At 42.8% G+C, this 27,031-nt stretch overlaps 1 protein-coding gene across 1 annotated transcript in view; it reads right to left on the bottom strand.

Annotated features, from left to right (window-relative positions):
- Positions 1–27,031, bottom strand: part of kirrel3l (kirre like nephrin family adhesion molecule 3, like) — a 48,129-nt gene that overhangs the window by 16,274 nt on the left and 4,824 nt on the right. Inside the window, exons 2-5 of the mRNA XM_079823679.1 lie at positions 5,707–5,859; positions 4,795–4,944; positions 2,206–2,363; positions 445–595 (exon numbers count right to left, since the gene is read on the bottom strand). Of these exons, the coding sequence (XP_079679805.1) occupies positions 445–595; positions 2,206–2,363; positions 4,795–4,944; positions 5,707–5,859 (612 nt within the window). The remainder of the gene's footprint in view (positions 1–444; positions 596–2,205; positions 2,364–4,794; positions 4,945–5,706; positions 5,860–27,031) is intronic.

Below are 27,031 nucleotides of genomic sequence, written 5' to 3' on the forward strand. Positions count from 1 at the left end.
TATGTGGGTATGGGAAGCTTTTCAATTTGGGTAGGCCAAATCCAGGCGGAAATCCCAAAAAGGACCCCAGAGCTTAAGAGGTTAAAACACTAAGTAGCCATTGCCATTTTCAAGTATTCAGTTTACATATAAAAACATGTAACATTTAAGTAAGCACCACACATTCTGCATCATGCTTTTATTATTATTAACTTTTTCAGCATAATTGTAGATTCACTAAAACTGAATTATTTTGCTGATTACAATAAAAAATCTATACAAACCCATGATCTAAGATAAACTAGATCTAAACTAGATTATAAAATAATAGTAATAATAAAAACAAATCTAAACAATCCCATATATCAAAGATAATTTCATAAAATCCGCAATCATTAAGAAGTCTGCACATATAAGGAATGGGTGATCTCCATCACAGAAAAGACATAAATAAATAATACTCACGCTGAACATTGATGGTAACAGAAGTTTGGCGACCTGCTGGGGCGGCTGGGTTTAGGACCCTGCAGGTGTAGGTACGTCCAGAATCGCTGTCCTCAGGCACCATGGGTAGCAAGCTAACCGCTGTTTCTCTCTTTCCATCCTCCATCAAAGTCTGAAAAGACAGTAATACAGTGTGAAAACAGTTGAAAAAAACTGAGACCGTATCAGCGCTGGTGGAACGAATTGCTGTAGCTCTCTGAAAATAGAAAGCCTCAATGAAATGTTCTGTCATAGGCAGCTCTTAACACAACTATCCATAATTTCTGTTACGTGCGACAGCCTTTGAATTCAAATAAGGAGAGGCATTTGACAGACAGCACGGCTCCTGAAATGTTATTTCGCCCTAATGGTCGGCGTACTTCTGATACAAAACACAGCTGTTACTTCCATCTTGTTATCGCTGTTAAAATCACACAGACATGATAATCCTAATCTAATTGTCCTATATTTCCTGATGCAAGTCCTAATTTAATAAGGAATTCCCATGATGCCAGTAATCCCATTTGGGCTCAAGTCTCTGCCAGCTCTGTAGGTTGAGCATTGCAGAGAATTAAAGCCGCCATCAGTTTAGCGAGGCAGGTGTGCGCCTGTGTTTTACAACGCTGCCGGGACCATTCTGCTCGTTTTCCCAAAGATTTGTCCATCAGCTCTTCCTGCTGCACATCATCTTCGGAATCTATTTATTGTGTGTGAGAAATCAATACGCCTAAGTGGGGAGAGGTGTAGAGTCTAGGTGAATTGCTGCCCGCTGAAACTACAAGACAGCCTTAATGGAGGATGAGGTGGAGTTTTAGATTTGGGGCGTTTGGAAGGGGGAAGACACAGTGCTGTACTGGGGCAGGAGCATTATGGGAAAAGAGTTCCCTGGAGAGCCTGGGGCGAATCGATGGCAGGTCACACGCTTAACCTCCGATGCGCTGAATGCATTTTTTACGCTAGATCGAGTCACGATGCCGCCTGTCATCAGCCCTCCACTCACTGTCCTTTTATTATTGCTCATCTGCTCTCTCCCACCGACTTGTCTACCTTCTTCACATTCCTTCACTTTATTCTTTGTGTCTTCATGTGGTTTTCCATCTCGTCTTAAATCAAAATGGCTTTGCGGTTTTTACCTCGCTCTTAAACAAGCTTCTCCCGTGTTCATTTTTCCCTCATCTACTTTCCGAGTTTCATCTGTCTTTCTTTCTCTCTTGCGTTCCTCCTCTTCCCTCGATTCAACGCCCGCTTTTCCCCCTTTAAACGTGTCGTTTAGTGTCGTTTAGCGTGGTCAGAGAGCATGACAAATGTGACACTTTCGCAGTTGCACCCGGTTCATGCTCCACCGCACTTCCCATTGTGTTTCGGCATTGTTGTGGCTGATTTCCCCTCTCCTCTCCCACCCTCTCTCTCTCTTTTTTCCTCTCTCCCTCCTTTGCTCTTTCTCTCTCAGCGGAAACTGTATCAAACGCTTATGCCTGTCTGAGCTTTGACATGCTCCAGTTATGCTCAAGTATTAGAGCAACAGCAAGAGCGAGAGAAAATAGAGGCACAAAAGGAGGCAGCTTGCGGCGGGGTGATGAGGACGAGACATACAGAGATTGAATTCAAGTTTTTCGCAACTTTGGGTGTGCACTGTGAGATAGAGTTAATGTGAAGGACAGGTAAGGGGCAAGATCCCAAGTTGTAATCAGCCATAGTGGCTGTCATGCCTGTCCGTAAAGACTGATGTGTCCACAGCCTCACCTTTGAGTAGATGGCATCGTGCATTATCTCTCCATCTCGGTACCAGGTAATCTCTGCGGCAGGTTTGGCTCCAGATGCCCGGCACGTCAGGTTATGAGGGGTGTGAGCTTTCAGACGGACCACTGGCCCTCCTTCCACTACAGGATCTGAAGGAGGCACTGAAAAAATATATATATATATATTATTTGGGAGAAAAAAACATAAAGGGCACATTGTACTTGCTTTCAACTGCCATTTAAAGGCATCACATGTGGAAGCCCATACAATATTAAGCAAATGAGCAAATTCACTAGTGAGTATTTTCTCTTTAAAAGTGAACCAAAGATAGTCTCAAAAACGCGGTTTGAAATCGCTTGCGTTTCTGACGTCACAAACTACCTTGTAACCAATCACGTCAATGCGTGGGCGGGCTTTAGCATATCATTAACAATGCTGCGAAGCAGTGAAGTCTCAATAGAAGCCAGTTATATTTTTCTGTTGATATGAAAAATCGTGTAAATTTAGAAATATAGCGTGTGAATGATCTATATGCTGTATATTACCATGTTATGATGAACTATATGCCTTTCTCCACTGATGTTCAAACCGTTAAGGATCTAAGGATACTGAAGGCAGACTGGATGGCAAACGGGAACATGGTTTGTGTAACATTAGCAACACATTATTAGCTATTTGATATCGTAGTCAAGCACAAGGCTAATCATATTAATTACCATTATGTGTCCAACGTTGTAAAGAGTGATATCATTGTGCAGCGTTTACTACGGTAAAGTTGACTCGACCGTATGGATCTCTGAGCTAATGTGTACCAAATGAATCAAGGGTGTAGAGTTACATACATTCTACGGCATGAAGATTTTTTTCCCACAGGAAAAACGTTTAAATAAACCATTTTGGTGATCAAAGATGAGTTTTAAGGGATACAACTATTTACTACAGGAGGACTTAAGTGTAAAAGACCAGTAGAGTTCAATTCAAAGTTCAATTCAACTGTATCAAAGATTGTTCAAAATGTAGCGTGTTTTTAAACATGTATAAATCCATACCCTAACCTGTTCCTGACTGCAGTGCAGAAGCATTTAATTTTGCTGGTTTGACCTATACAGAACAGGCTGGTAAATGGACAGAGAGATTGAGAGAGATTGCTCTCTCTGAAAAAAGGTTAAGACAGTACTCATGCCCTTTTAACATGGCTGAGATTTGCCATTATGAGTCTATTTACAGGCACTCTACCGCGGGCCCGATTCATCTGAATTACTGATTTGTTCATTTGTTTGCATGCCTGTGCGCAAGCCTTGGGCAAATAGTGTCTGCCACCTTTGATGAAGGTGTCCATCTCGCAGTCGGCACAGAAACGCGCACGCAAAAAAAAAAAAACTTTCTGGTGTACACACTCTTCCATCTGTCCTGTTCCTTTTCTCCGAACCAATTTCTGTTTTTGTATCAGAATTGTCAGAGGTCTTTTCGCCGGTCTTGCCCAGGCGCTAATGGAATCCGTGCGCGAGGTGATTCTAATTTCCATGCGGATTCCCTCGACTGCACTCCTACCGTTGACTTTTTTGACTCTGTTGGATTGCTTTGGTCTCATCCGGCTGCATTGATTTCCCCACATGCCCCTACATGCACGTACACACATGAACGCTCACATACACGTACACACACACACACACACACACACACCTCTTTCCCTTCATGCAGGAGCTGGCATATTCGCTACCCTCTAGTCTGGGAATCCGAGCAGCACGCCAAACATCGGCAGTGTGCACAAAGGCTATTGTTGTAGCCCTGCCTTTCTTTGGCGAGTCTGTGTGGGTGTGCCAACTTTGTTCAATTAGAGACAGATTTTGAATTTTATTTTGCAGCAACAAACTTGGGCTTTATCATTCTCATGGCACTAACTCTTTAGCGTCCCATATTTTTAGACCTTGATATACAGCACAAGTGTGTTTTTCAGCTATTATACACCACAGCTGTGTCCAAGTTGGGCCACCAGGTGTCAGTAACGCAGCACTGTGCTTAAATCCCCAGTGACCCCCCCCCCCCAGTCCCCCCCTCTACCCCCTGTCGCTAAATGCCAGAGAATATGTAGATCAATCATATTGCGTTAATGTAAAAGCAGCCCTGTGGTTGATGAATTCTGTGAGTCACTGTAGAATGTGCTAACTGTGCAGACTTTGACTTTTAACCATTCACGCAAGTCATTTGTGACTGCTGCAATCACATTTCCTTGGCCCTTCACTGTGTTAAGTGTCAGTAGGCTACAGAGAGAGGGGGGAAGAAACTGAGAGGAGGGGGTGGGATATTAAAAAAAAAGAGTCCTGTTATGGCGTGATTTAAAATTGTGAATAAATAATAAAGGCATGACTTACGGTTGCATGGGGGTGGGATCTCTGAAGTGTTTATGCGGAGCAGAGAAATTTGCAGTGTTACGAATTTGAGGCAGTATTTTAAATACTGTTAATGAAATTGGGGACTATGAGGAATGCTCTATTCCCCTCGCTTTTAATCAGTTGCAGAAGAATTATATCGCAGTGGTTACTCTCAATCACACTCACTCATATCACACACGCACACACACACAGTTCTTACCCAGCACCGTCAGTTTGGCTCTGTGTGATCGCAGCCCAGCCTGCGTGGCTTGACACTCGTAGACCGCATCATCGCCTAGCTCAGCTGAATCGATCACCAAGCTGTGCTCACCTGATAGCGGGTCTCCCAACAGAGAGTAGCGTACCCAACCTGGTCCACACAAACATCACAGTTAGAGATATACACACACATAATGCCATCACAGATAGGGCTAGTTTTGAGATCCGATTCTACGTGCATTAGCACCATTGTGTCACTTGGTCAGCGGCAACATTTGAGATGCCTCACTCATGCAGCCAGCCAACAGAGATAGCCTTAACTGTCCAGGTTGCTAATTTCAAAGCTGCTGGGGAAATAATTTTAAATGTCAGTGCGTGACATGAGCGGTGATTGATTCTCCACCTCAGCCCGAGCAGACGGCTGAGATGATTAGACAAATTAAACGCTAGTTTGCATTAGCCGCAGTGTTTGTTTGCCTTCCCGTTTCTTCGTTCAATAGAGCCTAGGAAGTAAGGCTGTGACATTAGTCAAACACACATCCACAGCAGAGGAGGGATGCTGCCCTTTACCTGCCAATCTATGATTGGGTTTATCTCCCAGTTGTTAATTGGAAAGAAAAAAGATGAAGATAAGAGAAGACTAAGCCTTGGTAAATGGACTTCAATAAGCATTGTGTACCTCCTGGGGGAACAGCATCATTTCTGCCTTGCTACTTGCTCTAAATTTGGTTGACATATAGGAAACTGGGTTTCTAGCTAATTACAAGCCAGTGCACCATTTAGAAACACCTTGAAAATTAATTACGTTGATTTCATTTTTTTTTTTTCCCAACTCAATTTTCAAAACTGACTCAATGATGAAAAGCACTGTTAAATGGAATGGCTCTTTGTTCAGCTTTTGTACAACTCTTACCAGGTAGGTCCCGTTCACCACCTAACGCCAGGCCATCTTTGGTCCACTGCACCATCCCCCGATATCCCACAATCACACAGGGCAAGGTTACTGATTGGCCAGCAACCACTACTTGGTCCTGGGGCTGCTGGGAGAAGTAGGCTGCTTGAGACTCTGCAAGCAGAACAAAAAAATTAAACAAGATTAATACTTTGGTTGTTGTTTAATATTGTAAAATATGTCTAATAAGCATCATCTTGGATTAGTTCTTGAAAGCAACACCATAAATGTGAGTGCTGCCACCTAGTGGACCCTGCTGTTAATGAAATATTGCATGTTGTAGAATTGAAGCATCTTTTAGATTTCATAAAAATACACAAATGCAATGATGGGCTTCAATCTACCACGTCCTGTTTGTTAAAAAGGCATGCCCAAAGCATTTATTCTCTTCCAATCGAATTGAGTTTTTCTTTAAATGCAGAAGTGGCACTTTTCTTTGCATCAGTTTGCCTACACACCTGACTCTCTGAAATAGACCAATTGCTAGTTGGATTACCATGGTAAACTACAGCAAGGCTCTCCCTCCTAACGCGGAAGCCTATCTGTCATTTTGCTCTAACCAGTCCAGCTTTCAGGTCAGTGATTTTGTACAGGGAGAGAAATGGGAAAGCGCAGAACACATTAGTGCGATAGTATATTAGCGCTGAATCAGCAAGAGCCATTCCAGCTCACATTCACCATCTCTCTGCAGCTGGTAATACTCTTCCAGTTACACAATGAAACACAATTTTCCTTGCCTTACCCATGCACTGGGCTCTAGGAACGTATTACCCTTTTACACTGATCTAAATCCATTTTGCCCAACACACTCTTTTAAGTGAAGTTTCATGACTTATCACACGCTATGCTAGGTTGTTTTTTATGTTTTTTTTTACCAAGGTCAGTGAGTGGCATTTCGCTAACTGATTGATGCAGAAAAGGCTAATATTGCATCATCTTCCGACTGGAAGAAAAAAAGCACAGTCCATAACACATTTTACAACAGTACTTGGCAAGGGGTCTAGGCGTCAGCTGGTCATGACTTATTTAACTCTTTCCTGTGCCCATATGGCAACCTGCATAGAATGACATGGAAAGCAATGTCCCGTTGAGCCAGAGAATCTGTTACTTCTTCCCATGGTGGGGGAAGTGCTATTTTTTAGTAAAATTGTTGGTTAAACAATCAAAGGAGCTTTCAGCGTCCCATGAGAGCCATCCGTCGTGGCCTGAAAAAGGCACCTGCCGCCGCACTGCCTTCCCTCTATTTTGGCTTTGCTATCATCTTTTTTCCCTCCTTTTTGAACACTTTTTACTCCGTCTTTCCTGTCTGATTTGCATAGCTCAGTTCTACTGAAAATAAACAAAAAAACGCAATAAACGTGCCCAGACTAAACAACAAACAGCCTTCTCTCTCGCACACTATTCCAATCACTTTTATATAGCCTACACACATGGTCTTCTTACACACATTTCTGTGTTTCTCCATTGCAAGAGTTTCATGATTGGATCTGGTGCATCATGAGCCCTCTTGAAAGTAGAAAGATGGCAACCAGCCAGAAGTAACTAATCCATTCACATGAGATTTCAGAGAAGGCGAGGGAAGAAAGAGCACAATTTGATGGAGGTTTTAGAAGGGGAGGGCTGTTACTGGTTCTTCAAAAAAAAAAGGACCGTCCCCCCATTTTTTCTGCCTTTCCTCCTCTTTCTTTGCCCTTTATTTCTGTGTGGTTAAATAGGAGAATAGGGTGCCAGTGGTGGATAAAGAGGGATCTATTCAGCTGGTGTTAAACCCCTCTGAAACTTCTCTCTTTGGGCCAGGGGGTGTTTAAACAGACAGGGTAGGGGGCCCCACCCCAGGCGGGGGCGCAGCAAGACGGTGAAAGGAGGGCAACATACGGTGGCCAGAAACACACTATTGTCCTCTTGTCCCTTGGTTTTAATAGGCCTCTTCATTTCCAATCAATCCTGCTAAATGCAAGTTTAATAGCTTTTCAATAGCGGCTTTTCCCCCCCTGAGGGAGCCCAGGATTTTCTTTCTCCTCCATCCTCTCTCACTCTCTGTTGTTCTCACTCTCTCTCTCTCACTTCATCATTCTCACTGCATTTCTTTGAGCTGAAAAGGGGCTTCCGAGCTTGGCTGACAGAGTTTGGTCGAGACTCAATTATCCACTCCATCAAGGGGTGCAGCAAAGACCATCCACCCCCCTAACCTCCTACACAACCCCACACCAGTGTTCTCTCTCAGAAACATAAGCTTTCTTTCCCTCCAAGGCAAAGGCCAGTGCAGATTTCAGGTATTTTCAAACTTGCTTTTTTCTCCCACTTGTGCTGACAGTCCTCTTTTCTTCTCTTGAGGATGGACACAGCCAGACAGGAAAAGAAATAGCAATAAAATGGAAGTATGCTACCTCTACTTCATTGTCTTTTGCTTGTACAGCACCAACCTTCTACTGGACAGACAAATTAAATAGTAGGCAAAAACACAATGGACAAATCAAAATAGCCATTTTAAAAATGTAAATAAGAACAATAAGGGAAAAACACACATCATGCCTGATTCTGCCACCTACTACCCTAATATCACCCCACAAGTGCCTCAGTCCCATGGGATCTGTTACTGAGAGGAGGATACCAAATGCTCAGAACTAGTGGTGTCTCTTTGAAAGTGCTACCTAGTTTATTCCCTACTTCTTCCCTTTCTTCGTGTAGTATTGTGATTTTGTGATTATTATTTTCATGCTTCATACATTTATATACGGTATGTATACAAATCTACAGAAACAAAGTAGTCATTTATTTTTTGAGGGGGGAGGGGGGACCTCTTTTGTCAAAAACAAAACTCTTCTTGACATTATTATTAGCGGCAGTATTTCTAAGCCTAGCCTTAAACCGTATTTTCATATAGAATTGTTCTTTTTTTGTACACTCCTGCCATCCCTGGAGCTCCACTTTTATGAGATATTGAGTCTTTTTACAGATACTGTAATTGTGTTGTGCTTCTGGGATTCTCCTTTTTGCATCAGGTACTGGATGAACATCGATTGCAATTAAAGAATCTTGCCCCAGCATCTAAATGTTTACGAGCGGTGATAATTCATCAGGATGAGCCGATGTTTAAGGGCTTTTGTACATTCAATAGTTCCTCTTTAGACCCCTCACTGAGTTGTGCCTCTGTGCATGTCTTTAATCACTCTCTCTCACACACAAGACATTCACAGCTTGCATTCAGGCCCATTTACAAGTTATGCACCCATATCAATGCACGCACTAGGCCTTATGAGCAAAACCAAAAACATCTTTTATTATCCTTGCAATGGATGTAGGCATTTACACGCACAAACCCACATATACAGCGAAACGAGTTCACACCACGGGAGTGATTCAGCGCTCTCCAATTCTTGCTCCAAGAGAAGCTCAACAAAATATCACGTCTGGTTAATGAGTCATTTCAAATTGGAATAATTCCTCCTTGCTGAATTAGCCAATTCTTTAACGGCATGTTAGCGGCTTAATTACATGAGTTCATTCCTGACAGAGAAGAGAGGGATGAAAGAAGAAAAAGATGAATAAAAAGGAGGAGGTGTTGAGATGAAGAGGAGCAACAGTAGGACAGAACTGAACATGTTTTATAGGTGGACTGTTTTGAGGTTTACTAAGCTGGTCCTGGTTAGCATACCCTCATGGAAAGAACAAAAACTGATTTAACATTGACAACAGCTCATAACCAGTAATGGAAAATAAAATATAAAATACTCACATGAGCAGGTCAGACAAAAGGCTTGGTATTAACATGGCTGTCTGGCTCGTGCAATGTCATTACAAGGTATCATAACAAATAAAGAGGTGCGTGGGATAAGACAGAGAAATCCGTCTCGAAAACCTACGTTGTGATTTGCTCCACAGTGTGTGGCATCTGCGTGTGCCTGTGTGTTTACGCGTTCCCCCTTCCCCTAGTAACAAGGTCACAACACACTTGGCCTGATACACTTTAATCCGGATTTTTTTCAAAATGGAATATCATTTCACGGCACTGGATGGAAGCAGAGAGGAGTGTGTGTTCATGTGGTGGCGTAAATAGGGCAGGCGTGCTGTGGGGATTGTGGCTCACATTTAGTTGCTACTTTGACACAGTGACTTTGTCTTTTTTTGTCACATGTTAAGTGCAGCTGCAGCTGGGCCTGACTTGAGCATGACATATTAAAGAGCTTTGCTTTTTTTCTCTCACTCTCCCCTAGTTTCTCCAGGCTGTTTTTAGAGCCCAGGATGTGTCTGAGGAGAGAGCTATGCACTCTGCCTCACTGGGACGAACGGACGAACAGATGTTAGCAATGATCCCTCTCTGGTCTACCCTCACTAGGGACAGCGGGGAGTCTTGATGGTATTAGTGATGTTTGTGTGTGTGGCACTTGGTTTCGCCCCTGGCACAGTTGCAGATAAATCAGAATATTTATCCCATGTCAAGCCATATTTAGCCCTCCCTCAACCTCTTAACTGTTTGTTCTGACAACTCTGATTATAAACAGTGAAGATGTTGGAGGAGGGTAGATGGACAGACAGACAATTCAACAAAAAATTTTTCCAAAGATAGTTTCTGCTCACTACTGCACAGACTCAGGGCCCGAGTTCACTACAGCGCAAACTCAGGTCCCGAACCGGCGCAAGATGTCAACGCCATATTGGGGCATTGCTTTTCTACAATGGAAGAGAGTGAAGGTGCGTCGTCCATCTTTTTTTACAGTCTATGATTTGAATACAGATAATGTTATATCTCAATCCAATTAATCCCACATTTGCTGCCCTGTAAAAATAATGTAAAAGCCATAAAATCACCCTTTTCATAGCCTATTCTTCTATTAAGTAGAAACACCACCTTGAGCATTGTGCTCAAGACTTGTACAGAGGAGAGATTGGAATACAAGAGAAAGAAGGGTAAAGGGGTGGATGAGTGCAGAGGGAAAAGAGAAAACTAGTGTGAAAAAGTAACTTGCTGGAAATAAACAGGGCTGGCTAAAAGCGATCCATTGTGCCTGCTTCAGATAAGGCCACTAAACCCAAGCTGGAAAGAGCTGAGCTCCATTCTGCGCCGTGGAATTATCCTTTTGTTTGGTGTGGGTAGACTCTCTATTGTTTCGCTCTCATTGTGGAGGGTGCGTGTGTGTGTGTGTGTGTGTGTGTTTGTGTGCGTGTGTGTCAAATAGTTTAAGCACGTGAAGATGCGTTATACCAAAGTCTCTAGGCTGCATCTTGAAAAGTCTCCCTTGTAAACATAGCCGTCTCCTCTACCTAATGTCCAAACAAACTGAGCCAAGCGCTACTGGTATTGGTTTCTACGGTTTCAGAACCTGCCACATTTAATTCCTTTCTCTTCTCCTTCATTCTTGCCTTCCCATTTGCCTGTTCTCATCATCTGCACCTTATCTCCTGCCTCGCATTCCAGTCGCATCTTTCTCCCCCTTTCCTTTCTCACTTTCAGTGTTGTTTTGTGTCTAAATTGCAGCCTAACAGCTTTTTAAGAGCTGTTTGCAGAGGTTTAATCCTCCTAGCCTCTTATTCAGTCTGCAGTCTATTGTAAGCATCCTGGCACAGTACGAGACCCTTTTCAGGACGACCATACAGCTCATCCATCCATTACACCTTCTTCCTCTGTCCTTCCCTCTCTTCTTCTAGCCCCTACAATCCCTTTAGTAAACCCCCACTTTCTCTTTTCCCTCCATCCCTCTCTCTTTTCTCCTGTCAGCCAGGCCTGATCCCCGGCATCAATGCTGAGCAGGGCCCTTTTCACAGTTACATAAGGTGTGACAAATTGTTGATTTGCCTTCTCCATGCCTCTTTCTGCTCCTCTCTCCGCATTCCAGACACCCTGTCCCTCGCTCGCTCCCTCCCTATCCCTGTCCTTTCTCTATTTATCGGCATGAAAATTGCAGGGGTTCAAGTCAGCCTGTCGACAGAGAGAGTGAAACGGGGATGATGGGGGGTCCGCAGCGGCAAGAGAAACAGAGAATAGGACATAAGAGCTTCCAGCAGGGGTGGAGAAGGGAAGAACAGTTTTCTGACAGATAGAGGTCTCAAACAAGCCTATGCTTTTGAGAGGGAATGAAGGAAATCTATAATCAAGCTTCTCACCCTGCAGTTATTTCTCACTCTGTCTTATTCCCTTGTTAGTGGTGCTTGCTAAGGCATTTCTCATACAAAGGAATGTCTCATACTTAGGTTAAGGGATTTGAACAAACCACTAACCTGAAGGATGAAACTGACTAAGGACATGAATGATTTATATTTACATTTATTCATTTAGTAGATTATTTTAGTCAAAGCAAAGTGATACCTTAAATAACGTGGCTTGTCGAGGAGTGTTGTGCTATTGATTTTCTAAGTCATAAGACTTACAAGTTTAACCTGGCCAAAAACAACAACAACAGAATTAAATTTGAAGGAGAGACCTAATCCATATCTAGATATCTGGGTCAAAATAAGTAGTCACCTAGAAACCATCCGGAACACCCTAGCAAGATAAATATCTTCAAAAAGATTAAAAGTTTTAATCTTGGCCGGACAACAGCGGTAACAATGACCACATCATCAGATTGCGTCAACCTGCCAGGTCGCATAAGAAGTGCGACAGCTAAATCTTGAAATGAGAATGATACTGATATATGCGTACGTGTGTGTGTGTGTGTGTGTGTGTGTGTGTGTCGCTCAGGACCTCTGCGTGCAGCAGAGGCTGTGTCTGTCACGCACTCCTCTCTGCTGTGCAGCGTCTCTGGTGAGCGTCAGAACTTTTCCAAGTGTCATTATTCCAGCGTTCCCATTCTCACTCTCCCACTTCAGAGTCTAAGAACTCCTCAACTTGCAGACGGAAGCTCTCCGCTAGGAACACAAAGAGGCTGGGAGGAAAAAAACTAGAGAGGGAAGGAAGAGGGGGAGGATAAGATTGTCTCTACACATCAGCCAACTGTCTTGACAAGATGTTGATTGAGCCAGTCTTGTCATTTCATTCCTGCAGGTCTCCTGGTATTTTCTGGAGATGGTTATTGCTGCTGCTCTTCCTTTTCTCTCTCGCTCTCTCTCTCTCTGCACTTTATCTACTTTTCATGCCGCCTTTGTCTAATTCTCTCTCTCCTATACAGCATGCACCAATCTCTCTTTATCTCTCCCTTACTTGTTTTCTGTTGCTTGATGTACAGTATGATCTAAGATCTAGTATGCTTTTAAATCATTAGCGTTGTGTGCTCTTTGCATAAATATGTGGGTTGCTGTATGCACCAACACCCCCACAATAATGGAAACATCTACAATTGGTACGCCTCTGATGGGCCTAATTCACTGCGGGGGAAAATAAATAAACACAATAAAGACAAATTAATAAACAAATAAACAACGCTTTTATATGCACTCTCATTTCATTCCTCTGGCTGAGAAGTCAGTGTAAACAACACTGAGAAAAAGCAACACTGTAAATATTGCAAGATGATTAAAAATCCATGAAAAGATCACGTTTAAACGTGCCCCCTTATTCGCCTTTGTTGATCTCTCTGCCCTGCATTCACTTTCAAAAGGCAAATGAAATGAAAACAGAAATCTAGCACTTATTCTGAGCTATTGGGATGCTAGGCTCAATGCCCTGGGGTGTCAATTAATTTAGTCTGGGGATTTGTGGCCTACACTTCCTAATTGAGCCCAGTGGAGGCCCCTGTGGCTCTCTGTGATAGGAGGAAGTGCGTTCCATAATTAATACGTTTTTTTCCCCCTCATACTGTCTTTATTATTATTATTTTTTAATGAGGAAGTGATGTTGTAAATGTATGCATCTCATTAGAGCAAAGAGGGCCATGCTCTTTATTGGTCTAAATGCGGAGAGGAAAGGGAAAATAGCTGTAACCTCACTTGTTAGTGGCATATTGAAGTCTGTGCATGCATGAGAGTATGTGTGTTGGAAAATAAAGAGAGATAGGTTCAATGAATACCTTGTTAGGGTTGTTCAATGTGTGTGCTTTTTTTTACCGCTTGGAGGTTAATGTTGCGCTGGCAATTCTATTGAAGCTTTCTCTAATTTGATGTTTTTCCTCTCTCTTCGAAAGAGAGACTAGCCATGGCTAAGTGTTGTTTTTGAAGACCACCAGTTTGTTTGATGTACGAGAGATTGAATTTCTGTTACATTAGAATTTCCCTTTTCCATTAGAATTTTTCCCTTCCTGCCTGTTATGCTTTGTTTCTTTCGACACCTATGTACGGTGACTTCTATCCGCATCACGTAACAGTATTCAATTAAACAAACAGCTCCTTCATGTCTCTAGGACGGGTGGCATCAGCTGAAACAATGAGCCGCCTCTTCGCCGGTGAAAGGGCTGACCCACGCTCACGGACGGCCTTCAAATTCTCCATGATTAATCGACGTCTGTGGTTTTCACACACAGTTTGCATTTCCTTCCTCTATCAAGTTAAGGTGGTAGGGGGTTGGGTAGTTTAATTAAAGACTGAACTGTCCTGTTCATCAGATTAGCCTGGACTCAAAAGTGTTCTTTTAACATGACTGATGACTAAAATCCTCCAGAACAAAAACGAATGGCTTGGCGAAGGAGGATAGAAAAAGGATTGAAAAAATCTTACCTGCCGACCTCAATACATCCTGGCTTGCTTAGCGCAAAAGAAGAGAGGGAGGGAGGGAGGGAAGAAGGGAAGAAAAAAAAAGTAATTTCCTGAAACTCCATTTCTTTGGTGGTGATTAGCAAAGAAGCGTAATTAGGCTGAAATGTGAAGTCAGGATTTTTTTTTTTGTCTTTACGGATTGAACCACTTCCTCTGGAAAAATCTGGCCCTGATTAATGAATGAATGATTAATGAGCGAACTAATAAATCAATTAATTATTAAGCAAGCACTCTGAACAAGAGAAAAGGGAGAATGAGGAGTTGGCAGAGATCGTGAAGGGAGCATTGTTATGGAAGCCACACACACATCGTCTGAAGAACCTTTAGCTGAGCATAACTGTGGATTCCAGACAACAAGTGTTAGTTTTAGCCAAAAGGCGACATTGTTAATGTTAGTTTTAGCACATTTGTTTTTACTGATTGGTGACATCGTGTTACAACAAGTTGTAACCCTGAAGCACAGAGGTGGCAAATCTTCTTTCCCCACTTCATCCCTCCATCCAACTTCCTACACCCTCCCCACTTAACTAGGACACTCTATCAATCTTTGATAATACTTGGCGTGGGCTGTGGCTGCGAGACCAGTGACTGGAGAGTTGAGGCAACACAGCATGGCGTGATGTATGAAATGTGGGCCGTGCCAGTAACAATGATATACTGTAGCGTTTTCCAGTCAAGTTTGACCTTTTTTCCTCCGCTGATATTAATCGCTGCAGCGCCAGAATACATGCCTGATCTATTTCTCCCCCAGGAACCCTGTGCACTTTACAGTGCCGCCCTGGCCTCTCCATGTCGTTGCTAAGCTTTCTTTATCTCACTTCCTTCTTTCATTCGCTAAGACTACCCCCTGTTGAAATGCACCTCACCAGGATGCGCCATCTAACTGTTATTTTATGATTGGATAGGTTTGTTGTGGCCTTTTAAAAAATGTGACGTGCCCCTGTAAACCTTCAACTCCCCAGTGCACAAGACCCAGCTTAAACATAAGAGAACTTGCTTTGTGATAGCCATAGATATAGATCTCTATGCTTTGGCTGTGGCATTATTAGCTGAGCATCTGAGCAAAAGGAATAGACACTGAGCTTTTGAAGAGAGTCTCCTGGGGGCTTTGGAACCGGGCAACCTACAGAAGAAGTCGGGGAAAAAAGAGAAGGAGCCTCTAGGCTGTTTGGCAGGATTGTTCCTAGTTAATGTGATGGAAAATGCCAAGTCCCTCTTATACTCTCTCTTTCTCCTTCTTTCCCTGTCCTCCTTCTTTTCACTATCTTCTTGTTGACTGGTGCTATGCTGCCAGTGTGGAATTGCAGATTTCCCCGGTCTCAATTGAGTGAAAAGGGCTTTGTCCTTCCATTTGGGGTGGATCATTGACCAGAGTTTGGGACATATGGTCCCTGTGTGCTGGTCCCTGCCTAGCGTTGCTGAAGAATGTAGTGGGAGGGACACTTAACCTCCCCGCTCTTCTTTAACACCTAGCATGCCTAACCCAGCTAGTGGCGTGATGAACTTAAACACTTCATTGTGTGTTTTTCTTTCGTTAGGGATTTTTTCCCCCCGTCCTGTCATCATCTCTAAAAGTTAACTGACCATGGGAGGAGTGCTGATAGCGGTGGGTGGGAAGGAATGCACAGAAGGACAGATGTGGATGTTTTCACAAATTCTCCTGCTAATCCACGTGTTGTACTAAAACTCTTTCTTAGCCTTAATCTCTGTTTACATCTGATATTAAGATCCATCTCAGGCAATCTGATCACAAGTGGTCAGTTATATTTTTTCAAAGCCAAATCTCAAAATGTTTTTGGATCCTCTATTCCGCACTGTTCTGTTTGAAACGGATCGCCCAAAGTGGATGTTAATGCCAGGTAAACTGGGCCTAACATTTTCTCTCCCTTCGTTGTTCACTCTTTATCTATTCTAAAACAACTTGCACCATTTCTTATTTTGCATACACACTCCTTATTCTTTAATGTTTTAACACATACATACACACACACACACACACACACACACACACACACACACTCTGTTTGGCTGGGCAGTTAAGCAGGCAGCAGTAATAGATGGACGCTGTCTGGTCGTGGCAGTATCTCTGATGCCCAGGCCCATATTGGAATGTCTCAGCGTGTTTTCCTGTGATAAGGCTTTTAATTAAGTGTCTAACAAGGACGTCTGGGGGTGTCCATCGAAGGGACATGGCCACCTGTGTACAAGACCATTATCCAGAGAGACAGTGGGAGAGGGAGAGAAAGAGAAGAAAGAGTGCAAAACGAAAGATAGGCAAAAGGATAGGAAAAAGGCAGAAAGAGATGAACAAAGCCACACACATACATACAGACTTTCCACTCTAAAGGAATCTAATTCCCTGTACGGTCATGACCAGGACACCAACAGATCCAAATCATGATTTAAGCACCAGTTGTCATGACCGCTTTACAGATTACATAAACAAAGCTTTATTAGCAGGTAAGTCTCAGTTTCTGGGCTACTTCAGAGACTGGTAAACAAGTGAGGTATGTGCTCTTAATTCATTACTTCTATTCATCTGTAAGACAAGTACTTTTCTAGTTAGAATTACACTTATGGAAGTTGTGTGGCCACGTTGGTGCCTGTGCCCCCTCACTTCTAGTAGAAGAATCAAATTCAGATATTCAAACTACAAATTTTAATTCCGTTTGCTACCTAAATTGAATTGGAATTTAAAAGCTGTTCCCAATTAATGTTTGAAAGTATTGTAAATGTAAGCCAGTTCTAAGATAGTTTCACAGATTCCCCAAGCACTGGCTCCAGCATCAGCACCATTTCAGTGGAAAAAGGGTACATAAGGTGTCGCTATCGATCATTACAACATCTAGATAATCTGGAGATTGCTTGCCTGCAGCTCGGCAGTGTTCCAATGGCGTCTTTACAGGATATGGGTTTGGATCTTAGGAAGCTCAAATCAATCTCTATAGATTCTGGTTTAAAAAAAGAGAAAAGTATAATTTAGCTTTTTCATCCCAGCAGCTCTTGGAGAGTGAATGAAATGGAAAAAGAAAGGGTGTCACCCCAACTGAGATGAAGGTAAAGAGAAATAGAGGGAGAAAAATTGATCTGCAAGTGCGAATAAATGCATACTCCACATAAACTATTATAATTCAATTGTCCCTGATGAATAACTTCGCTCTCTGTTTTTTGTTTAGTTTTTTTTGCTGGCCAATCTGTTCCACCTCCTCTTGTCCACTCTCATCCCTCCATCCAGAGAAACCACTCAATCTTCCTTCTTGAGGGAGGCTTCCTTTAAATCTTAATTAAAACCAACTCCAAAAGCCCATCTCCTCCCAGGGGCAAGCTTGAAATCAGCTTAGAACAATCAAGCTTACGGATTAGGTTCCATGGGAAATGAGGAAAAGAAAAGGAAAGAGAGAGACACAACACAAAGAATAGGAGGATGAGGGAAAATAGTACCCCCCCCCCCCCCACACCCCCTCGCTCATGGTAGTACTAGAGTCTGGTCTTGACCTATTGACCCCACTTTCTTGCAAGATTAAGCTGCTAGCGATGCTTCTAGAGAAGGTAAACATAGGTTAGGAACAATGGCCACCAGGCGAGAACCTTATTGGATTTTAATTAAGTGCCTGGAGAAAGTGTTAAAAAGGACTATGGGACGCAAAGGGGCTCCAGTGTTCACAAACCCGTTTCTCATGCTTCACATTTTTTCATGCACTTTTTCTTTTTTGTGTGACCCCTGCTCCAACTATCCACCTTTTCTTTTCCAGACAAAAAAAAAGCTCCTTAGCCCGCTCGTTCACATTGTGAGAACAACAAACAGGTCTTCACTCCCTGCTCCTTAGAGAACTATTCGTCACCCGCCTCGTTCCACCACGATCCCAGGTTATCGCTCTTGGGCTCCCTCTCTCTCTTAACAAGGTGAAACGAGACTCGGTCCCCTGAGGAGGCAGCGCCAGTGATAAGGTTAAAATGGGCCGAAAAAATGGAGGCGATTATTTGATATTGGACAGATTGAATTATCTAGATTGAGAGTGCAAGAGAGGAGGGGATGCTAGTTTGGCTCCGAGAGGCAAAAGAAAGATAGTGTGAGGGAGAGAGGGAAAGAAAGGAAGAGGGTTGGACAGAATAATTTTTCTCCAGTATTGCCATTTGTGCCGATGAGGACCAGCCTGATATTAATGACCACTCAACTCTCGACCAATGGAGGAGTTTTTACCTCTTAAGGGGCAGATTGTGAACGGTGCAGAGTAGGCGGTTAATTTGACAGGGAGCAAGTCATCCAGTGCTAGATTTGTGAAGAATGAGAGAACTCAATACACTGAGACTGAGACTGAGGAATCCCTATACGTTCATTGGACCTTTTGGCGTCTAGATCTATCAGATCTATAAGGTTCTACAACTACTAATTATACTGCTTACTAATGAAAATAGGAAAGGTTGAACACAGAAAAAAAATCCAAATACACACAAACACCATGCGCCTGGCCAGAGACAGGTCATCATCACCTCAGCAAGCACCAAAAGAGAGCTGTTAATTGGTGTGAAAACACACACACTGTCTTGTGTTGTGGGTATTCGATGAAGCTGGCACTTGTTAACAGGATACACTGAATCACAGGGAGAGATAGAGACAAAGGGGAGAGTGTTTTTTGAGAGGAGAGACCACTCCCACTGCTAATATTTGTGATTTCTTTGCTTGGCTCTAAGGTACAGGGCTAATGAGTTTGTCCCACTTTAAACTATAGTGTTTAATAAAAATCTGTAATGGCAACATTCAGACTCACAGGACGTTTCCACAGACAAATAAGTACACTTCACACTTTCACGCTGACATGCCTATAGTACACCTTTTTGTGCAATATACCACCTGATATGTTTTCCGTATTGAGTTGAATCTGCTTCACTTTTATACTTAAGTGAGTCCATTAATAACATTAGCAAAACAAAAGAGGTTTCGCACCAAGCTACTGCGTCACACTGGGACAAAAGACTCTGCTTCAACAGAGCCTTTTTAAGGTTCCCCTTGACAATTCAAGACTCTTTCACGGTGAGTTTGGACCATAGATTTCTCAGATGCCTGGTAAATGAGTGAAAGCTTGCAGCGTAAGGACTGTTACAGGGCTAATCACTGGCATGGATGATCTCTGAACCTCCCTGTGGCTCTGTTGAAAGGGGGTTTGTGTTGGCCTCTTTGCAACCCTGTTACTTATCAGTCTCCTTAAGTAGCTTGTGATTGAGGGGGTCCATTAGAAACCTATCCATCACCTCCTCTCAACAAGCTGAGTGAAAAAGTGATGACATCAGACACACCCTTGCACCAGTATCAGTATCACCACAAAGTAGTGAGCTTACGAAGCTGCTGTCCACATTCATCAGAATAGTGCCAAACATTTTAACATTTTTTTTAAAATAAAATGAACAGTTCAAATTCCAAATTGACCCATTGTTAATCTCTGCCCATCTTTGACAAACTTTAGAAAAGACAAACTTTAGAAAACATCCCATATGAATAAACTGGAGAATGTGAATTTTGTGTACTTGCAGTAAAATGTGCTCAAGAAGAGGTAAAAATTCACACAATTTAGGAACTGTGACATTGCAAAACCAACCAAACTTAAAATTACAACAAAAACCTGCAAATTAGAATTGAGACAAATGTTTCTCACAGTCAACTGATAAGAAAAGCCTCATTTGATCGTGATTACAACTGATAACATCAGTGTAAGTGAACCGAACACATTTACTCCGGTGCTGTGAGCTCTTAAATTACTATCACACTACAATGACCTGAATCAATACGTAAAATGATGTTAAAAGAAAAGAATACAAATTAGTATCATTAATTTACCTCTGAGCAAATGGAGGTGTTCTTATTGATATTCTACATGGTTAATTGGTAATTAGAGCTGAGGCATTGTTCAATCCACAGTATGTACTTCTCCAGATTCATAGAAAATGATAAAACAGACACAATTGACCTAGCAATTTTGTATACCAGAACAATTACCTAATACCAGAACATGTTCATTAATTTTAATATAATTAATAAACTGAACTACTAATAGAACAGTGCTTTTATAAAAGCTATAAACACACTTTTTTATTTATTTATTTTTACTTTTTTGGCCATTCTAGTAGTACAAAGCTCAAACGAGTCTCTGAAAAAATACTCACACAAATTCCTCTGCCTGTGAAATCCTTTCTATCTAAACAAGCTTTCTCAAATCTCCACCAAAACTCAACAAAACATTGACTTTGGAGACGAGATGTTAGTATCATATGACAACCTTTCACATTTGTGCCCCGTTTTCCAGGGGGCTTCATAAATCATCACTAAATCTCTACACACTGGTACGCAGCTCATAGAGAAAGCTAAACCCGTATCTTCAGGCAGGAGAGTACCACCCTTCGCCTGCTGCTGTAAGTGAGTAGAAGCTAGAGAAGTGCAGTTCCAGCGGGAACACACTCATCATTCTCTCACCTGCTCTGAGGTGTCTCTGTTTGGGAATGCTTGAAACCAAGCAGCCTGCTGCGCACAAAGCCAGCCTGGAGCCCAGAGCTAGAAGACCTGCTGTGTCCTCCAATACCTATGCATTCTCAGCATACTGGTGAAGCTGTTTTTGTCACAGCCCAGAAACATACACAATCTATTCGAGAATAAAGCAAAAACAAGTGGTTTGGGGTTAAGTACCAAGCGTTTGCATTAGTGTAGGGGCTTTCTCCTTCTCTCTTCCACACATGAACCAGTCCACACTTCATTGCCTGCTTGATGGCTTTTCTTATTTATGTATTTGTCCTATTCTATTATGCTGTACCTAAGGATGGCAAGCAATTTTGTCCTGTGTCCTTCTCTGGATTAAGAATACTTTCCTGTAAAGACTAGCAAATCTGCTTACCAGGATACATTTTAGATCATGTGTTGTTCAGCATCACTAGCTGGTGAACAACATAGTTGGGTCCTGCCATCCATGTGGATGTTACTTTGACATGTACCACCTACCTAAGCATTGTTGCAGACCATGTACACCCTTTAATTGAAACGGTATTCCCTGGTGGCTGTGGCCTCTTTCAGCAGGATCATGTGCCCTGCCACAAAGCAAAAACGTTCAGGAATGGTTTGAGGAGCACAACAACGAGTTTGGTCCCCGAATTCCCCGGATCTCAATCCAATCGAGCATCTGTAGGATGTGCTGAACAAACAAGTCCAATCCATGGAGGCCCCACCTCACAACTTACAGGACTTGAAGGATCTGCGGCCAACATCTAGGTGCCAGATACCACACCTTCAGGGGTCTAGTGGAGTCCATGCCTTGACGGGTCAGGGCTGTTTGACACAATATTAGGAAGGTGGACATAATGTTATGCCTGATCGGTGTATATACACACCATCTTCACAGAAACTCATGTTAGTCTAAGCTGGTCTTTTCAGGCAATTAGAGTGAAGGATTGTGGGACTATGGAGCCCATTCCATTCTAATCTGCATAATAGGCATATTTATGCATGCAAATGCATAAAAAGTGGCATTTTGTGCTGCGGCTTGGTAAAGTTCTAAAAAGCTCAGCCAATGTAAGCAGATCACTTTTTTAGACTCCGTCTGTCCATACAGACTCATTATTCACTCCAAGAGACATTATGTTTAGCTAGCAACTTTTCTTTCTTTGTCTCTCTTTGTTCCTTGTTCTCTTTGTCTTCTATCTCACTCCCTCCCTCTCCTATTTATCTCTGTCCTTATCTGTGACTGACAAGCACCCCACACCAGTGTTTACAGCAAGCCAGAACCAGGGAGAGAATTTCAAAAGTAAACAGCCAATATCCTGCACAACAACGCTGAGGTAGCTCTTTTCAGTGCGTATCGTGTACCTGTCCCTGTGTGTGTGTGTGTGTGTGTGTGTGTGTGAACTTCCTCTTCAACTCCGCAGAGAACTGCAGGGTTTGGATGCCTCACCCAGACAATAGTCACAGACCATTAGAGGTTTCTCTGTCTTTCTTCGTGCAGGGTTCAGCGCTGTAATCCGTTACAGCCCTCCCACAGCAGTAGAGCGGCTGGAATGCATCAATCAGGATGGTCCAGGGGCACTGCCTGACATTACCTCATCGTCTGAAAGAGGCTGTGTATCAAATTCAACCCATCAACACCACCACCCCCCCTCCCCGAACCCCACACCCTTGCTTTCCCTTTCATCCACCCAGCTCTGCCCAACCTGTGCATTCAAAGCTTGTCTACTTTGTTAATGCTTCATCATTGCCCCCAGGTGTCCACATGCCCTATGCAGTCTCCTGTGTCAGACAGTCACTTTTTCATCTGGTATGTCTTTGTTACTCTGTTTCCTACTTTTAAACTGGGAGAACAGATGAAGGGGTTCCTTCACACCAGTACAAGGATATCAATTACCTTCAGAGCTAAGATGCTGGAAGTTAATCTGTTTGACCCCCCCTCTTTTCCTCTCTTCCCTTTCTGCCTTGGCACACCATTTTGTCAAGCTGCATGGACTCCTAAGCCTTCCGCACCTAGGCTAAATGGTTCTCTCACTTTCTTTATCGCCATCTTTTCTACCTTTCAAATCATTTGATCGCCTGTTCTTTTTTTCCAAAGGCACTGACTTGTTTCAGATCACTTTGGATCGCTCAATAAAATTACCATGTTTGGACACATGAGTGACGGCGGAAAGCTTGTTTGACGCGCTTTGACTGACACCCCTCGCTTGATAGCAAATTGGCCAGCTTCTCCCTCGACCTCCCACTGTGGCATTCAAAGCCACGCCGTAATATCCCAGCAATCAAGAAGAAGCAAGAGAAAGAAGACGGTGCAGGGAGAGAGAGAGAAGGAAAGACATGTATGCTTTTCTCAATATCTTGCCCAGCTGTCTGAAAACCAAACAGAGATGCCTTTCACCCTGATGTGGTGGGGGAGTTTGAGTAAGGTCTTCTCTCCGGTGTGGAGTATTATGGTTAACGGTCGAGCTCACAATCACAATATTTGCGCACACATTCCACTGGGGTTTCCAGAGAGGAAGAACTATTTGGTTAAGGGATGTGAGTGCGAGAGCGACAGAAAAAGAGAGACAGATAGAGAGAGAATGAGCTCACAAATAGCTGATAATGAGAGTCTTCCCTGAGAGTCTGCATGACAGTCTTTATGTCAAAGGCTCGAGTAGGGCTGTGCTGAGCTGAGATCTTTTGTTTAATATGATGCTATCTTATAATGGAAGCAGGTATAAGATCCTATCCTGATACAGATGCAGCATTAGCGGGACTGAAATCACCAGTGCAAGGGTGTCAAAGACACTTACTACACTTGCTATATTGGTATGAAACAGTATAACAGAAAAGCTTTAATTTGTTGTGCTGGATGCTATGGAGAACATCTAAGTGGCACAATGTGACAGTCAAAACTTAAAATGACTTAGACCACTGTACTAGAGTATATGATAGATCTTGAAGCAGTATTACAATCGGACTGTGGCTTTTTCAAGAGCTTTTCTGTCTCTCTCAGGCACACAATGTCTTCTGTGATGGAGTAATCATTAATTAAACAGTCAGGCTTTGACTAATCACCCTAAAAAGGCCATGCAGCTTTAACCATGAGACACTCATCTCAGCTGCCCCTCTGGCACAACCTTCAACTGTGTGTGTGTGTGAGAGAGAGAGAGAAAAACAATCAATTACTGTTAGCTGTCAGTCCATCTGAACTTCCATGACTCATGAATGAATGTTTGCATAAAATCCATAACTATAACAAACACAGATCCCAGAACAGATAAGTAATAAAGGAACATAATGTCAAATCTAGCTCAATGATTTGCAGTTCAGCATTCTCCCCCAAACGTAAACACAAAAATCTAATATTCAATAAATAAACAGACAGATAAAATTAATGAACAGTTTTCATAGCAGAATTGGATTTTCCCAGCGCAGAAAACATCCTCTCATATCAGGGCCATCTTTAAGACCGGGCTTAGGGATCTCGGCTCGAGAGGATAATATGAGCCCAGATATTGCAGCAACATGGAAGATAAATTTCAATTTACTGTTGCTTCCTGTGTCACAGCAGGAGATATGAAATTTTGTCTTGGAGGACTGGAGGTGATAGTAAAATAGAAGCCAATGCGCGCTCTACCAAATCCCAGCTCATTCTACACACGCCTGTGTCAAAACACTTCCCTGCTTCTATTGGTACCAAATTGTGATACATTTCCCCCAGTAACGAGTGACACTTTGCGCATTTTGGTAGAAAAAAATGCAAGCAAAGTGCTTCTTAAAATAGGAGATGAGTGTTTGAATTTGTGTCTTTCCTTAGGCATTGTTTTAATGATTTTCTCCAAATTAACTCAGGCTGCCGAGCCTCACCCCTTTGTGATCTGGGAGTAATGTCAGCAGTAAACACCCTCTTTTTTTTCCACTGTATGCAAATATCAGTGATTATCTGACCCTATTGCCTACTGCATCTCGTCATCAGAATAAACAGAAGGGGGAAAAAAACAACAACATTGTTGAGAGGAATCCCTGGGGACGTGGATACATTAGATAAAATTCCACTCTAGGAGTCACTCTCGGCCTTGACAAAACAAACTGTCCATTTTAATGTAACTGAAGACCTCCGATGACATCATTGCCCTCTTTTTCATTTTCTCCTCTAGAGGAAGAAGTCAGCACAATTCCTCTTTGTCCACTCACTCGTCTTTCCGCCCAAGGAAAATGAGGTGAGGATGTGGGTGGATGGAGACGAGGTTAGAGGAAGAAAAAAAACAATGGAGATGGAAGAGATGGCCTTGTCCCAGAGTGAGGAACAACTGGCCACCTCTCCTCTAGGCTCTGCCATTAGCCGTGCGGGCTGGAGACACTGACAGCTGATAACAAAAGCCCCCCTGAACGCAATGCCAAGTTCTTTATCTATGTGCTCCTGCATGTGCAAGCTGATTACAGCCTTTCCCTCCAAAACCTTCTCATTTGCTTTCTCTGTTCCACTAATTCTCCTCAATATTTTTTTCTGTGTGTGCCTCTGTCTTGGGTGGGGTGGGGGGGGGGGGGTGCTGCGGAAAAACGTGGGTGAGACCCCAGGGTCGCCGTCTTATGTCTGTGAAAGATAATTAGACAATACGGCTGTGTGTAGCAGAAAACAGAGAGCGCCATTGTTTCAAGACCCCCCCAACCTAACAGCTGTATGTGTCATCAGGAGCACGGTTTGAACGTTATGATGGGCAAATGAGGGCGCGGGAAAAAGATGGAAAACAAGGAGTTGTGGCCTTTTCTCCACAGGAGGTGCTATAAAAGTTAACTTTGATACTGTAAAGGTGTAGCATTATCCTGATCCCTTAAGTCCTATTCACCAGCTTAAATGTCATTCTCAGCATCAGTCCCAGCAACACATATAAAATTCGTACGCTAGAATGTTGTCTGGGGAGAAAATCTCACGATTTGCTCTCTGCTGTAAACAAAACTGACCTTTATGTTGAATTTGTCTCCGAGCGCCAACCTCTCCCTGTAAAAGAGCCCAGAGCACTCAGCCGCTCGCAGCCAGTCCATCTCACTCCGTTCTGCAGAGTGCAAGCGCATCAAAGCAGGCCAAAACTCATCCATATCTATGCCATACGAGCGTCTCCTAAATAATGCAGCAGTCTTCCAGCACCAGACAGATTCTGCTGCATCGGCGCTATTGTGAATCGTGTGTGTCACACACTTACTCTCTCTAACTCAAACGCACACACTCACCACTGAACTTCTTTGCCTTCCAACTTCGCTACTCCTTTTCAATAAGGAAAAACAGGCGATGTATGAAAGAATAGTTTCAAAAAGATGTAATTGTAACTTTTATCTCACTTTATTTCTCGTAATTATGCCTTTATACCTTTCACAATGTGGCTATTTCTTATTTTAAACTTTACTTCACATTTACATTTTGTTATTCTTTACTCTGAGGTGAAAACAGGCTTCCACAGGAAAGAAAAAGCAGGTGAAGCGGAAAAAAAAGAGACGGATTCTACATTTTATGTTATGCTTTTCCAATCTTTACACTAGATGCATCTTATCTGATGCTTTCTCTAACACCGAGTGACATACAACCTCACTCTTTACATACAATACAAACATTGAGCCTCTTAACAACACACACACACACATACACAAACAAGTCATTTTCAGTCCCCATAAGGTCTCCTAAGACATTCGGCTCATGCATAATACAGAAAGCTCCTAAAACAAACCCGGAGAGCCAGAAGGCCAGAAATACCATAACACAACCCCACTCAATCTAAGCGCCCAGCAGTCCCCACCACTAATGGGAGTGTGCAGGTCAAACTATCTGTCCCTCTAATGGAGCCAGCTAAGACTGAAGATCTGCAAAGCTGTTTGTTGGAGTGTTTACATGTGTGCGGCTGAGTCTGAAACTGAAGCCAGCTGCCTTGCTGCCCAGTCAGTCAATTACTTAACAGACAGCAATTTAGTATGAAGGCACCGACTAAAGAAACTTGTTTCAGACAGGCAAAGCACCATAATGACGCCTAATGATCTAGAACAAATTCGAGTCAAGTCTTAGACATAACTAACGAAGTATTTAAAGATTGTAATTATTATTTCTCAGTAGACGTTTATGAATAGACTTTTTTTTTTTCAACACCACACAGCATTGTGTAATGTCCCAGAAAGACATCTGAAGACAGGATGTCACCAAAGACTATA

The sequence above is a fragment of the Gobio gobio genome (genome assembly GCF_949357685.1).
Source record: "Gobio gobio genome assembly, chromosome: 8".
Lineage (NCBI taxonomy): Eukaryota > Metazoa > Chordata > Actinopteri > Cypriniformes > Gobionidae > Gobio > Gobio gobio.